This window comes from Zonotrichia leucophrys, chromosome 2 (assembly GCF_028769735.1).
Source record: "Zonotrichia leucophrys gambelii isolate GWCS_2022_RI chromosome 2, RI_Zleu_2.0, whole genome shotgun sequence".
NCBI lineage: Eukaryota > Metazoa > Chordata > Aves > Passeriformes > Passerellidae > Zonotrichia > Zonotrichia leucophrys.
Window position 1 is genome coordinate 60,695,116 of NC_088171.1, and position 15,787 is coordinate 60,710,902.

A 15,787-nucleotide genomic window follows, 5' to 3' on the forward strand; every position below is an offset into this window, starting at 1 on the left:
TGAGAATGGGGAAAAAAAAACCCTAAGTACCCCATAAAGCTCACGTGAGCTCCTCTAATGAGGTAGGTCTGAACTGAAAATCCAATTAAATGGATAACTGTTCCCAAAGACATAAGTGTTCTTAAAATCCCAGCTCCAGCAGTGCTCATAACACCTTACTGTGTGAGCACACCTTACTGTGGCTGGGGTTTTCCCTGCCGCATTTGGCCTCCTCCGGATGGTCTTCTAAAATACGGGGTTTTTTTCCAAGTGAAGTACAGTTTTGTCCCCAGCAAATTGCTTGGAATTAAATTTCCTTGCCCTACTTCTGTATCTAAGCTAAAGACAGCCTGGGTGGTTGAGATGTGAAAGTTTCATTAGCAGCACACCAGGTTCCACTGTTGCACATTCATTTGAAACTGCAGCTTTCATGTGCAGAAGTGCAATGCAGGTACTAGGGGTCCTTTGGCTGGTCCTGCTGAAGTGTGTAAACCGGCCTGGAGACAAAGCCTGCATCCAAACCCTGCAGGGGAACACGTTATCAGAGTGTACTTAGAGTACTCATTAATCCTCAGCAGGGCAGTGAAAAAGGAAGTGATTAATGAAATGATCCGTGTAGCATGGCTGCTCCAAGAGGAAGGCACAAATTTAAACACTGGTCGGAATTTTGAAAACAAGGGTATCACCAAATAGGACAAAAGAAACTTACCCAACACCAATTTGATGTGAATAAGTAGACACTCCTTTTTTTTGGTGCTGGGAACACAGGATTACTCCTTCAATTGTGTTCCACTTAATAAACAAAATTCATCCATTTTATATACTTTTTTTCCAAGTCATCATTACATAAGTTGTTTTATGTACTATGCATAATATGTCTGCTCCTAAATTTACAATAATTGATTTTGCTAGTTATATAACTTCATTAATATTCCTACTCTAAGACAATCATTGATCATCTCTGCTGAGCTCTACTGAAAGGAATCCTTAACACTCAAATCAAGATGGGAAGGGTATGGGGTTTCCAAGCAGTGTAACTGGTGTGCATGATGGTCTCCACAGTTTCTTGAACAAAACATAAGAAATCCAGTGACTTCTTGGTGAAGTTTCTGTGGCTGCACATTTTAAACACAACACTCCTAACATTGCTGTACCTTATACTTTGCTTTTTTTCTAGCTGTAATCATAACTAACTCTTTTATATGGTTAAATCAATTATATTATCAGAATATTTATAACAGCTCCTTTTCTTTCCTGCGCAGATGACCCATGCATTTGTATGTTTGTGTGTACATACATACATTAACATACATAGATGAGCCTCTGTTCCAAGTGGATTGACATGCACAGAATCTGAAGGATGGTTTACACACACCTTGCATAAGGGTCACCGACCTCACAAGGAAGTAATTCAATGAAAAAGTTCCTATGCAGTTATGGACAGCATGGATATGTAGACTGAAGCCATCAGATGTTTTCAGTTAAAGGGTAACCACACCTGTCTGCAAATGTTGTCCCTATTCATACTTGAAAAAGCTGAAATCTACTCTAAATGGAATATTTTAGCTCTAGTTTTGGTTCATCTCAGCAGGTGGCAGTATGTGCAACACTAATTTAAACTCTAGGATGTCAGAGATACTTAAAATTTGTAAATAGCAGACAGCACAGAAAATACCTCAGGAAGGCAGGAAAACAGCGCACACTATTGCTGAAAATTAATGGCAGCTTATATTGGCTCTGCATGTTGGAATGCAAAAACTAGGGAAGCATCTAAAGGATAACTGCCAGAAATTCACATTTAATGAATGTGCAGTAAGTCTTACACAGCTGACATTTCACACTCTTCAATAGAAAGGGAAAAGCTGCTGGGCTGATCTATTTGTTTTCCTTTGCTCATCTGTTTTTCTGGCTGCTAAGACAACAGAAGTATTGGAAATAACATTATGTACTTCTCACTGAATCTCTACTGTTACAAACTCTGCACTGTACAATCCAGCAGGCCAAAGTACAGGTAAGCACTGGCATTGTGTCTCATCACAGCTGCATTATCAGCCACCACTGTGACTGTCTGGAAGGGCAGACAATAGCCAAGTGTCACCTCTGTCTTCAGAGGTGAAGGCAGCACATGGGTGTGCACTGGCAGCCCGGGACAAGTCATTAAGCACACACACAATGTCTGACTTTACACTGCTGCTGGCAAAAGATAACTGGAGATCTAGAATTGGCATCTATTTATTGTAGCTCTAAATACCAACAAGCTGCTTGTTGATTCCGCTGTCAGGTATCCATCCTGCAGTGCTGACCTTTGGGAGCTGTTTGCTGAATCTCATCAAAGAAATAGTGGGCCAAGCTCATCTGCTATCTGCTGTTTGTTGAAGAGCTCACTGACAAGGACGGGCATGATGGCTGTTCTTCATTCAGCCTAGAAGAAAGGATAGCTCCAGCACAGGCTTGCTTAGTCATGAAACTGCCATCCAAACCAGAAGCTATTTGTGAGGTTGAATGACACGAGCAACTAGTTGCACTGCCAGCTGAATGTCAGCGCAGACAGGGGACTGCTCTGATTGCAGCCAGGCTTTGTGCAAAGAAACACCAAGGAAACACCAAGGAAAAACACATTGAAAGAGAAGGAAAACACAGGTATCATCAGAAGGGTCCTTATAAATCTCTGCAATAGAAAAGCTCAGAGAACGTTTTGGTAAAATTATGGTAAAAAGGCATCTTGGTCTACAGACAATTCTCAGTTTATAACTTGTCCATTTGATCAATCTTTTTTTATATACAAATATATGCCTGTACCTATGACCTGTTTCTTCTCCTAAAAGAAATGTGCAATTTAATTCACATTGAGAAAAAAAATAAAAACCAGAACAACAAACAACAAGCCAGATTAACAAAACACCCTACAGTGTTTAGTGGATGATGAGGGCTACACAAGAAGAGAGAGATAGGAAAGACCCCATAGGAAGACTGCCAAAAAACCCCACTCAGCTTTACAGTAATTGCTCTCACATGAATGAATCAGGAATACCCAATTGATAATTTCAGGTCCCTTGATCAAAGGTAGCTACAGCAACACACTGAGAAATCTTTGCTTAATAAGGATGACTTCACTTCCATTACTCTATACCAAGACCACATGGAAGGTATCTTTCAACCTTTTCCTTTCTTAAGGTAACCCACTGGAATTTGTTGTTCCATGGAGAACCATTTCCTTCTGTTCCTCTAAAGGTTTGCTAAAGCCTTTTCACTGTGTAATCCTTCAGCATCTTGACTGCCTCAAGAATACTGTTGGACAAGACCTGTTTAGTCAAAAGCTGTGGCTTAAACTGTGATTGTCAAAAGTATTTTTTAAAGCAAAACTACTTGATCATGGTATTCTAAGGAGTTTTTGATCTGGCAATTGAACAAGTAAATGTATTTGCTACAACATGGGCTTTAAAATTCACAAATGCATCGGTATTTTACTTCTAGTGTGTGCATGTGAGCTGAACCACCTGGTATTTATGTGCTCTAAACTGCCAGTGCAGACAGTCTGGCTACTCCAGACTTACAGCTGGGAATAAAGTAGCTATGGCTTAGTCTGATTTTCTGATAAGCTGCACAGAGTTATTAAGTGTGATTCTCAGCACTGTGTGCAATAGAATAAGCTGAATTTTATTCTGTGTTTAAAAACATCATCCTTTTCCATTTTGTCCATTTTGTTGGTCTTTTCTTCAGCACTAGGACATTTCTGCCTTCATGACTTCATGTTTTGCTGTCACTGAGGATAGCTGGCAAGGCCCTGCAACAAGCTGCAAAATCTTTCCTGGTTCTGAAATAGCAGAGACCTCACGACATTCTGATGCAGAAAAAGTGCCCCTGTTTGATGTTACACTATGCCATGGCTCTACTCTCATCACATTTCCCAACATTACAGTACGTTATGCTCCTTGTGTGACCTCAGGGGATCCTGACACAGGACCTGACAGACTTCATGTCATGCACCAACCTCATGTAAGATGAGAGGTCTGGTGTTGCTCCATCATAAAGAGATTATGTGTCTCTGCATTTATCTTACTCATGCCAGTGGGTTCAGCAGCTTGACTCCTTGGTGTTGAGAATGTGATAGGAGATTGCATACCAGGTGAAACAATAGTGGGAATAAAAGGTCAGACCTTGGAAAAGCTAGGAGGAACAAATTGTCATGGTTCAAGGCACTGCTATTATGGACCTTTTCTTAGCTTTTGGTCAGTCATTGTACTTAGGTGAGATGGAAAACAAAGATTTTGTCCATCAATTTTAGGCTGTTTTAAGGCTAGCAATGCTTTGGTACCATTTAAGGGATATTTTTTTGCAATCTATAAAGTGATTGTAACTACTGTGGCCATAGGTAAAGACCAACAGTATTTTGAAGTATCAAAAGCGTCAAAATGGGCGCACCAATAAAATATTCAGTGTCTTGCTCCTATGTCAAAGATGTTGTGTGACTACTAATTGGACCTAAGATCACTGAATGTGGTAGAATCTGGTATAAAATAGCAGACAGTTGACATATCACTACTTGAATGCAGAGCAGTGTGAGGGTCATCAACATTTTTAGTTTTTACTCAAAAGCATATCTTTGATAACAAAAATTTCCTTCCAGGTTACAGTAGTTCAATGTTAAACAGCATTACTTCGAGGATGGTAAATGCTTGGTTCTCCCCGTTATTAGTCAGAAGGAGACCCGCAGCGAGTGGGGAACATTAGCTGTTAACCAATAACAGTAGCATGTTTGACTGCCCTCACCCTGAAATTGCTCTTTTTGTAATGGTTAACTGCTCTTTTGTAACTCACAGCAGGGGGGTAATTTTCCCATCAAAGGAGAGCTAAAATAAAAGGAAAGAAAATTCTTTCCGTCCCGAGTGTTAAAAACCCATTTGAAAAGACAATCATTACTGTACACTACAAAAATTCAGGTAGGAAGGTCTAATGCATTTTTAGACTCGAGGCTATCGGCGGGGGAAAGAGGTTGATTAAAGGAATTACATTTGAATTGAAGGCCCTTCTGTTTTACTTTCAGGTTTTACGGCTTCTTGTCCCCAGGGGGTGCCAGAGCGCGGGGCGGGCGCTGTGCCGCCAGGGCAGCTCGGCCGTTGGCCCGGCCCTTGTGGGAGCGGGCAGCGGTCGGGCAGGAGGAGGCCGAGCGGGGATTTCCCTGCCTCCCTCGTTCGGAACTCGTTCCCTCTGCCCCCGCGGTCCCCTCTGCCTCCTCTGGGCATGCCGCCCCTCTCCCTCCTTTCCCGGGGGCTCCGGGCCGGGCAGGCTCCCGCCAGGTTCCCGCCTGGCAGCCGGGCGGGGAGGCCGAGCACACTGGGTTAAGTTTCCCGAGGAAAGCCGGGCGGCAGGGCTTCCCGTCACGGCAGAGCCGGAGGATGAAGGGGCCCGAGGCTGCGGTCCCCGGCAGTCCGTGTCCCGGCTCGGGAACACGAGTGCTCCGCCCGGCTTGGCGTTTCCCACACCCGGCTCCCGGAGCACGGCGCTGGTTGCCGGGGAGGAGCCGCTGTGTACAGGCTCCGCGGGGCCGTGCCAGGCCCCGGCGGGCCGCGGTCGCTCCCGGGAGGTGTGCCCGTGTGGGCGGTGTCAGAGCCAGAGGGGTTCCCCGGCAGGAGCTCTCCCGAGCACACAGGTGCGGGCGGCTGGGGCGGCACAGGGCGCACGGAGCCAGCAGCATGGCCAGCCCTGGCACAAAGGCGTCGTGGCTCTCGCAGCCGAGCGTGAAGAGCGTGCTGGTGTATCGCAACGGGGACCCCTTCTTCCCGGGGCGCCGCATTGTCATCCACGAGAAAAAAGTGTCCAACTTCGATGTGTTCCTGAAAGAGGTGACGGGCGGGGTGCAGGCGCCCTTTGGAGCGGTGCGGAACATCTATACCCCCCGGGGTGGGCATCGTGTCCGGCAGCTGGACGAGCTCCAGAGCGGGGAGCAGTACGTGGCTGGTGGCAGGGAGGCCTTCAAGAAGCTCAAGTGAGTGGCTGAATGTAAGATTTATACAGACATGAGTATCAGCATTTGGGGTTTGGCACGGTGGCAGTGCTTCAGACGACCCCTCACCCTGTCCCTTTTATTTATTAGTCATTGAGGAAAGAGAGCTTAGAATCTGTGACCCAGGGCAAAAGGAAAAGAGCTTTAGAGGTGAGCCCCAGAAAGGGTATTCGTACCATGAGTCACGCAGTGGCAACTCCTTGACATGACGGTAGAAAAGGAGAAACAGCCCCTGAACCCGAAGGACATGCGGGAATGACATGTTGTTGTGATGTCTGTGCTTAGCTGAAGGGCCAGTATCTGTATTTGTGCTCAGGGGTAACGTGGTGAAAGCAGTAAAAGGTGGAGTGTTGACATTCCTGCCACAAAGTTGATGAGCTTGGGAATTCAATACCCAATGCTTCCTTTCTTGTTGATTTTTTAAAATTCTAAAGTATTCTACCCAGTTATCTGTGTCTCCATCACTTCTGTTCACTTTGGATACATATATAGCCTTTTAATGTTTCTCCTGTTATTTAAAAGATGACCATGTACATTCTTTTTCCTGTCTGGACCCCAGGAATTAAGCTGCCAGTTTGTCTGTTTTCTAGTGAGTCACTGGGAGAATAATGCGAAGGAGGTCTGGGCTTTTAGGTGTGTTTTCAGAGTGGCTCTGCGTGTGATCAGTAATTGTTCTTAATTCCATCAGTGAATGTCATGGTCTCAATAGACCATGCTGTCATTTTCTTTGTCTTTGTGGGCATTTTTCCTACAGTGGAATTTATGGAAATGAATCTCAAAATTAACATCCCCTTCCCAGAGATGTTTGAGAATTCATATCATCAACTAAAACCTTTATAGTGTCTTCCTCATCTTGGTTCTGTAGAGTTGAGGACATTATATTTTTCAAGAGAGCTCATTAGTGGCTCATTATGTTTCAGGACAAAATTCTCTGTGTAATGAACAGGATCTCTATCATCACCCTTACCATTTCTGTCACTGGCTGCTTCTAAAGATTTATTGAAGCTTCTTGCACTTCAGTAGGAAAGCCAGAGAGAAAGATGTATGACAGGCTAAATAGTACTTACTCTCTTCTGTGTCAAATGAAGTGCTCAACTCTAAGAGATATCTACCATTACTTTTTCATATTAAATCCTGTGATTCTGTGGATGGCTTAAAATTGTTAAGTTATCAGCACATCATGTTACACCTCCCTAAATGTGTTTTGTGTTGATAGGCTACAAATAAGTAAGTGTTTGGCATTAGCACTCACTGTTTAGAGAATTGAGCACTCTGGATTTGTGTAGGGAGAAGTATTTATTTTGGTCAGGCCACACTATATTGGTCAGAGTTTTATGTGAGAAACTTGAGAGAGAAAGACTTTTTCAGACTTTATGGCTGCAACATGTAACAAGGTACCTAGATATTTAAGGTCAACAAAGATGATATTGAAAGAAAAGCAAGCCTAAGGGACTGGGTAAAACCAGGCTGTTTTATATATCCCTTGATATTATGTCCTAGGCCTGTGCTGTAGAGAGGATAAATGGGATGACTTGAGATCCCTTCCATTTCTGCATTCAGAATTGGAGTTGTTCACTTATTAGTATTTGTTTACACAGTGCTGGAAATGTTGGCAGTGCTTTTATGAACATTAAAAAGAAGCTGAAGGGCTTAATGTTGAAGTTGTTCTTAACTGGGTTGTAGACAGAATGGTAATTAGGGAGATATCTTAGACAGAAAAGTCAGAGGACAGGAAGGGTTAATTGGAAGGAACAGTTTTCTGGAAGGAAGTGAAGGAATTAAAGAAAAATGTGTATGTTTGTGTAAAGTGCCACAGCTAAACAGTTACAGTGTGACAGACCAAAGCGTCTGCCTTAAGGGATCTGAATCTGGTCTGATGACAGCAAGAAGGGTTTTTTTGTTGTTGTTGTTTATTTGTTTGGGGTTTTTTTAATATTTCTTTTTATTTTCTCCCAATGATTCTTATTGGACATATTAATTGCTATGACAGACTATGCAGGGCTGAACTCTGAAATGAAGGCTTGTGGCACTGATGTGTAGGAGCTGTGGGAGTGTAATGGAGAAAGTATCCAAGGAGTAGCAGAAGTTGAAAGTGTCATTGTACAGCTTCAAGCAGTGCATTTGTTTCTTCTCAGATGCCTTACACTGAGAAGTGAATCTCTTTCTTTCTTGTTCACGGTGAATTCAAGAATAAACTGCGCTCACCTTTAGCACATGAGCCAAACCCTGACTCTTAACATTTTGAGGTTGATAGTTCTGAGGGAATATATTCTAGATAAACTGCTGAATATTTTTTTCAAATTAAAAAAAAAAAAAAAACAAAACAGTATTTAGAAATTCTGATTTTAGAAAAAAAAAAAAAGTAGGAATTTTCTTCAATGGAGGAATTTTCAGTCAATGTTGGCAATTTTTGTAACATATGACAAGTTTTCCAGCTTGTTTTGTTATTTAGTGGTGTCCTAAGTTTTCACACCCATTTTTGCTGTATATGTGGTAAGGTGTGTTGTTGGTATATTGGAGTTGTTGCAGTGGTGAGTGAGAATGCACACATAGGCTGCATCCCTGTGGAGTTCCTCTCCAGCTCTCAGCTCTCTGAAAGAAGACTGTCTATGCTAGAGCTGGTTTCGATTTTTAGCTTTTTTTCAGCATGCTACTCCTCCATCCCCCTTCTTTTGCCCATGTACTTGTACCTGTGCTCATTCATCAATGGTAGATTGTCCTCTTTCCAGCTGTGTCTTTCTAAGCAGTGCTGTAGTTTCAGTGCTGGCTTGGCTAGCCATGGGTTGGGAGCATTTCTGTTTTTTTAGTATGTGAGAATAAATTTGTAAAATTTTTGGTCTTAGTGGTTTTTTTTCAGTGTCATTATCAAAAAAAAAAAAATATATATATATATATAAAATAAAGCCTTTGCTCTTATTTAAAACTTTTCAGATTTGCAGGCCCTTGAAATTTGATGAATGAATGTCCAGACTTCTGCACAGTGAATTTACGCCTTTGACTAGATACTTGCTTTGCTTTTTCACTTTTCTTAGTTTTTGGTGAAGTAATTCACAGGTGCTTTGAAAACAACAATCACAGTCAGCAGATACTGGAATCATTTTGCCTGAGGCACTTATTTCTTTTCAATCTTGCAGGCTGTAAGATTTCTTGGTTTTGGTCTAAAGAGAACTTGTTCCTTTTTCTACCGAGAGCTTGGAACAGTTGTTATTATTACTTGCTTCTAAACATGAGGCTTGTAAAAATGTTATCCTATGTTGCTACACTTACCTCTTTCAAAGCATTGGCATGCGCTTTCAAGCATGGCCTGGCAGCTTTGCTGTGTCTTAACTGCCCCCTCGCAAGGAAGTCTTCAAATCCCTGTGACCATTCTGTGTACCCTGATAAATGATTGCTATTCCTTCAAAGAAAGGAGGATGTTTTTTCTTTGTTTTTTTTTTCCTGGTTTTGCCCCTTCATTCAAGTCCCATGAATGCTTAACTTTGGCCAAGTAGGAATGTTTCTTCTGGCAAATGAATCTAATCCCAGTCATTAACTATAGAGAATGATATTACTGAAGGGCTGCAGATGTTGTGAGATCTGAGGTGTTATGGTGAACTTGCACTGGTGCTTGGCTTTAGGTATACCTGACTTCTCAAATAAGGTCTTCTAGTCTGAAACTCGTGGTAAAGCACCTTCCCACTGGAAGTGAGATCAGGGAACATCACAAGGAGAACATAATATTGTCCAAATAGATGTATTTTTTTGCTTGTACAGTTGAGGCATGTATTTTATCCATAAAATAATTATGACGCTATTATTGGTTCATCCAGCCATGAGAAACAAGTGTTTAGATATGCCCACATTCTATTGAAACCCAAATGGTATAGATCCTTTTAAACTTCAGCTGATGCCCTGAGTTAAGAGGTGTGCAGGCTAGCCTTCAATCTATCAGAGACTTACTGTGAGAAACCAAGAGGCAAGATGATGACTTTGAAAACTCTGGTAAGGTGATACTGTGCTGAGAATTATTGATCCACCTCACAGCTGTATATGAGCTTCTTTCTGACAAGAGGGTCATTGATGGTCTGTTCTAATCACCAGTGACTTGAAGGTAGGTGGTTTGTTCTCCCTTGTCTTTTACATTAGCCCAGAGAGTTAGCCTGAAGATTTATATTGTGTTAGTTAATATTAATAATTACTTACTTTTTCTGTTATTTTGAAGCATAAGCTTTAAAATCTTCATGTGTGAAAAAAGTATAGAATATTGGTATTGTGTAAGTCAGATGATCCTGTAAATAATCAAACCTGTTTTCTTTCTGCAGCTATTTGGACATTGGAGAAACAAAGAAAAAGCCTGCTGAAGTCAATAATGAGGTAGGATGGCTGAAATACTGAAGAAATAAACCTGAAGTTTATGTTAGTGACAGATCTGAATTCAAACCTGATTTTTTAATATACATTTATTCTATTTAATTTTATAATAATACAGTTATCTACCATTCTGCACATATTTCTTCAGTGCTTATTACTCTGGTTGCTCTGAGCATGATATATTGACTGTCTTCTGCTCAGCTTTCTAAATTGCCACATCTAGCTAAAAACTCAGTAAGAAAAAAGATCTCCTGTTGTCTTTCTTGAATCTGGTCATAAACCTAAGGGAGATTTGTAATTGCAGAAAAAATGGCAGGAATCAGAATTTTAGGAGTTTTGGGCCAGGAAATTTTCTTCAAAACTTGGTATTTCCTCTGAAGAAGAGACATTTTTGTTTGAAAAATGCCAGTGTAAACTTTTAACTAGATCTAGTCCATAATTTGCCAAGCTCAGTTGTTTTCTTCACCAGTGCTTATGCTGTAGTTGAAGGAGATAACTGCAAGCTTCAAAAAGCATCATGAGGATGTGTGTGAGATGCATGGCTCTGCATTATTTTTACTGTTTCATTGTGTGTGGAGGTAGCAGTGACTCCCAACAAACATTTGAGTTCCAGCTTCTGCCTCACAAGAAGCATCAGCCTCTTTGTCAAATTCTTTTGCCTTGTGCTCTTGGGCCACGTTTGCAGCAATTTATGATTTGTAAGCAGGTATCTTCAGACAGTAGGACACTAGAAGATCCTCAAAATTGCTCTAATGACCTTTAGTGTGATACTCAGGTACTTCTTTTTCAGAAGATATGCAATACAGCGCTTTTTAAATTTAGCATAACGTGTCACCTGTATTTTTTTGAATGGGCTCACTAAAGAGGAAGATCAAGTTGAAGATTTGATATGCTGCTGCTACAGCTACCCTGTAAATTTATTCTTAGTTGAATACTTATCAGTACAACTACAGCCTTGCTTTTTAAAGGCTGGTTTTAAGGCTGATTATTTTGCTGCAAATCCTTAGAAGATTTTTGATATAACAGAAAGTCCGTGCAGTTGTAGAAGTAGTTGTAGAAGTTGTGAGGTTTTTTTTACTTACAGTTGCATGTTTGATAAAAGAGGCTTTTATTATTTTGTCTGGAATCAGTGCTCATTGTATATTATCTTAACACTTTCAGCCATGTCTTGGGGCTTTGAAGTAATCCAGTATAAAACCCTCCATTATCTCAGCTTTCTTCTCCATATTTGACTTATGTTTGCGATCTCCACTGTCTCCCTGTGGAGAGCTTAAATCCCTGTGCTGAATTTAACTTAAACATGATTGATTTATTTGGGGAGAGGAGTCATAAAAATGCGATGAAACATATTGGTAGTCTACAGATTTTTATCTGGGCTTATGAATAACACAGTTGTCTTTATGCCCTAAGAATTTAATCGTGGTAGGGAACTTTCAGGGGACTAGTAACAGAAGTTTTAATGCCCAAATTAGTTTTTAAAATTATATGAGGCAGCAAGCCCCTAGTTACTTTTCTTTTCAGATGTTCACTTAGAAATCAAAACCCTAGATTTGTTGTAGGACCAAGAGAGGCAGCACTATTTCTATCATGCTTAACTACAAGGGTATAAAATCTGATTGCTTCAAGCACGTGTAATTTGGCATTTTGTCCACTAAAACAATTGCAAATACCTGATTCTGGTTAGTGTTCAGGGAGTCAAAATGAAGAAAACTTTATGCAGCAGCTGTACACTGTGTATTTGTATGCAGCTGTGTTTCTTTTGTGTTAGTTAAACTGCCAAATGCTTGACATCTGCTTTTGGGAGCACTTTAATGTTGTTCTTGCAAGGCAACATCTCCATTACTTTAAATTTGCAAACAAGAAAATGTGTGTCAAACTAGAATTAAGCAAAAAAAAATTATGTTCAAGATATGGTGTAAATCCTCTGGCAGAGCCATCATGCTTTAATAAAACATCTCAAAATTTTAATGGTTGTGTTACTGGTAGGCAAAATAGTAAAAAGATTTCATCCTGACCCAAGCAAAAGCTTTGTTGCAAACTCTTTCTTAGGTGTGCTTCCATCCCTCACTTCTTTTGGCAGCTGAGCTTCTTGTTTTTCAAGAGAGATCCCTTTTGTACCAAAGCTGATGTGCAAGTCCAAATGCACGTTAAATGATGTGCTTGAGGAATCTAACAATTGATCTCTTGGGAAAATACAGATCAACAGAGTTACCAGTTGTTTATTATAAGCTTAATTGTTTTTAAAAGGTACCGAATGTTATTTTCCAATTATATGAGGAAAGCCTGAACATTTGTATTTCTCTACGCACTGTTTGATCTAAATGGTCTCTCCCTCTGCACTCAAAAGATGAATTTTACTTGCCATTGGTGCTGGGCAAGCTGAAGAAAAATCAACTTTCATATTTGCAAATCCTGTAGGCAGCTATTTATTTTAAACTCTCTTTGCTTCATAAAAATAAGTTCAGCTGGAGCCTCCTTTCTTCTTTGATTTCTTCTGATCAGCTACTCTTTGAACACACTGCAGTAATGAACTTTGCCCTGTGATACTGTAACAGCGAAGAATTACAGGTACCCAAGAAAAGCAGAAGTGTTTTGATATTGAAGAACCAGTCTCTCGCAGCTGAGAGAAAAAAGGAAGGTTCTACTGTCTGTATGAAACAGCATCTGTTATCAGAAGGCCATAGCAGGCCTGCAGTAAGCTACTCTGCTGTTGATACCCTTGCCCTTGGTTGATCTTAGGTAGTAAGATCATTGAATTTTTTTGTCTGCACTTCACTTTTTCTCCTGGACTTCTAGGACAAGGTGATTTTGTGGGCTGCTCTGACACAACTATGTCACATTTTCCCAGTTTTCCCAATTACTTTTTCACTGTTTTACCTTATTTTATTGTTCCATAACTCCTTTTTGATCGCAACTTCTTGTTTTATAATTTGGTTTAGGTGTGGTCACATTTATAGGAGTATTTGTTAAATGGAATAATCAATGTTTTTATGAATGATTCTTCAGAGGACTAGTAAAGATTCCTCAAAGCTATCCTACATGTATGACCTGCATATTTGTATCTGTAACACCTCCAGAATGTCTCTCCCAGTGAAAACACTTACTAATCACAAGGACTTGAGTGAATGTCTAAACATTTTTATAATTTTAAATTTATTTTTCTGATCCAACTGCCTATCACTTCTCTCATTGGTCGCATTCTGGAAGACACAGACATGGGCTAGGACATGGAGTAAAGTGCTTTTGCTTTCTAGGGAGCTTCACAGAACGCGTTTGTGCCTGTGATGAAGTGTGACTGCACAGTGAAAATGTGACTGGCAGAATGTCTTCTACCAGTGGTCTCCAGGTCCAGCCCATCCCTCAGCAGCTGCTGGGGGGTCTTGTGGACCAGGCATAGCTGATTGGCAAATCTCAGTGTAGTGGTGGCCACTACATTCTTGGTGAGGTCCTGGTCGCTGTTGTCCAGTGCTGACAGAAGAGACAAGCACCATGACAGGGGAGTATGAGGTAGAAAATACAATTGTTGAGACTTGGTAGATATGAATTTAGCAGTGACATTTTCCCCAAAAGCATTTAAGATGATGCTATAAAACTATTTTGAAGACTTGCAAATCCTGCATTTCCCTCTGTTCCTCCATGTTTCAAAATTAAATTATTCTAGTATCATTTATGGCAATTGTTTTTCCTTATCATTTGTTGCTTGACAAAGTCACCACTCATCTCTCAGCAGTGGTATGATTGCACTTATCTGCAAAAAATACATTTTGAAAGTCTATGATGTTATCTTGGTTTCACAAATTATTTTGGTATATTCATGCTGGGTATACCTTGTATCTAATTTGATGTGAGTCATTCATTTTCAAGTACCTTCTCATGAAAAATCACAGTAGTTATAATTATTTTTTATTTTAAAACTACTGTTTATCATGTTTGACAACATACATGTTTAATCATCAGGAAAATCTTGTTATTTTTCAATTATTGGGTTCTTGATTCACTTTAACATCTAACTGTCAGTTAGAAATGACTGTTGGATATTTTCTCTGTACAAAAGATAGTTTTGTAAAAGGGACTAAATAGATACTAGAAATTATCCCAGGCTGTGCAAATTACAGCTTTTTGATGTCAAAACAATGTAACTACATAAGATATTCTTTCCAGATTCTTTCCTAAGGATTAAAAAAACTCAAACATTATTTGTGCTACCCAATATTGCTAAACACAAAATACTGTTTGGCTGGTAACAAGTCATGTATAAAGGTTCACTTTATATTCGTTTGCCAGAATGCAAAACTATAGGTTATAGGTTGGATATTAGGCAAAAGATTTTTATGGAAAGAGTGATAAAGTTCTGGAATGGTCTGCCCAGGGAAGTGGTGGAGTCACCATCCCTGGATGTGTTTAAAAAAAGACTGGATGTGGGACTCAGTGACCTGGTTTAGTTGAGGTGTTAGGGCATGGGTTGGACTCGATGATCTTGAAGGTCTCTTCCAATTCTCTAAACCCTCTTGCTAATCCATATTTGACCCATTTGATTTCTTCTACTGCTGGCATCACAGACTGGGCAAGATTTTTTTTTATTTCCTCATGCTAAATTAATTAATAATTCTCCTGTAAGTGTATTTTAAGGAATAAGACTATTAAAATGTGAAGTTTAAAAAAATGTGATCTATATCTTTAATCTCCTTAGCAACATCTTTAATGGTTAAATGTGATATGCCATTGTTTGGTATTTAGTATCCTGGTAACATAATTAGCACAACAAGGCATACAAAACAAGTACCCTTCCTGAGTGTTCACAGCCTAATACCAGGAGGAATTAAAGACGAACTGCCCAGACATCCAGTTAGAACATAAGCTGTGCCCTTTTCTTCCTTACTTGGACTATGAATGAATAAAACTTCTCTTTATATACTTTTATATTACCTGAACTGGGCAGTTTCAAGTATTTTGACTAGCAGCTTGCTTATTTAATTTTATTAAATTTATTGAATTTTTGAGCAGCAGAAAGACTTTGGTTCATGGTACAGGAGAATTCCATGGTCTGTATTGAGTTTGATCTGAAACTTGAAAGTTATTCTCTTCCTTGATTAAGACCTGCCTTGTTTAGTTGAGTAGCCAGTCTTCCTGGCCTGTAAGGAGGCCAGGAGCAAGTGAGGAGGTGCCAATACTGAAGATTTTAATGAGGCATGTGTTAGTCTCATTAATATTTGTTGCTGTATTTTAAATTGACTAACTTGAAACATTAACAGCTTTCACCTTTTATTAAAAATGGTGAAGAAAAAAACAAAGATTTTTTGGGGGAGTTTTGTTTTGTTCTTCAGCTATTTGACTGTTCCTAGCTTCATCAGAAGGACCTGAACTTTTGATTTAATTAGTCTAAGGAATCTGGGGAAAAGACAAAATGTGAAAGGCAAGACCAGCCACAATCATCACTATCAGGTCAGAGTCACA

At 40.1% G+C, this 15,787-nt stretch overlaps 1 protein-coding gene across 4 annotated transcripts in view; it reads left to right on the forward strand.

Annotated features, from left to right (window-relative positions):
• Positions 1 to 3,096: 3,096 nt before the first annotated feature.
• DCDC2 (doublecortin domain containing 2) overlaps positions 3,097 to 15,787 on the forward strand; it is a 55,764-nt gene continuing 43,073 nt past the window's right edge. For 2 of the 4 annotated variants that reach the window (XM_064703401.1, XM_064703402.1), the window contains exons 1-2: positions 5,650 to 5,965; positions 10,285 to 10,336. In XM_064703401.1, the coding sequence (XP_064559471.1) occupies positions 5,673 to 5,965; positions 10,285 to 10,336 (345 nt within the window). In that variant the 5' untranslated portion in view covers positions 5,650 to 5,672. Of the gene's footprint in view, positions 3,154 to 5,649; positions 5,966 to 10,284; positions 10,337 to 15,787 lie in introns of those variants that run through there. The other 2 variants (XM_064703403.1, XM_064703405.1) reach the window with 2 other exon arrangements.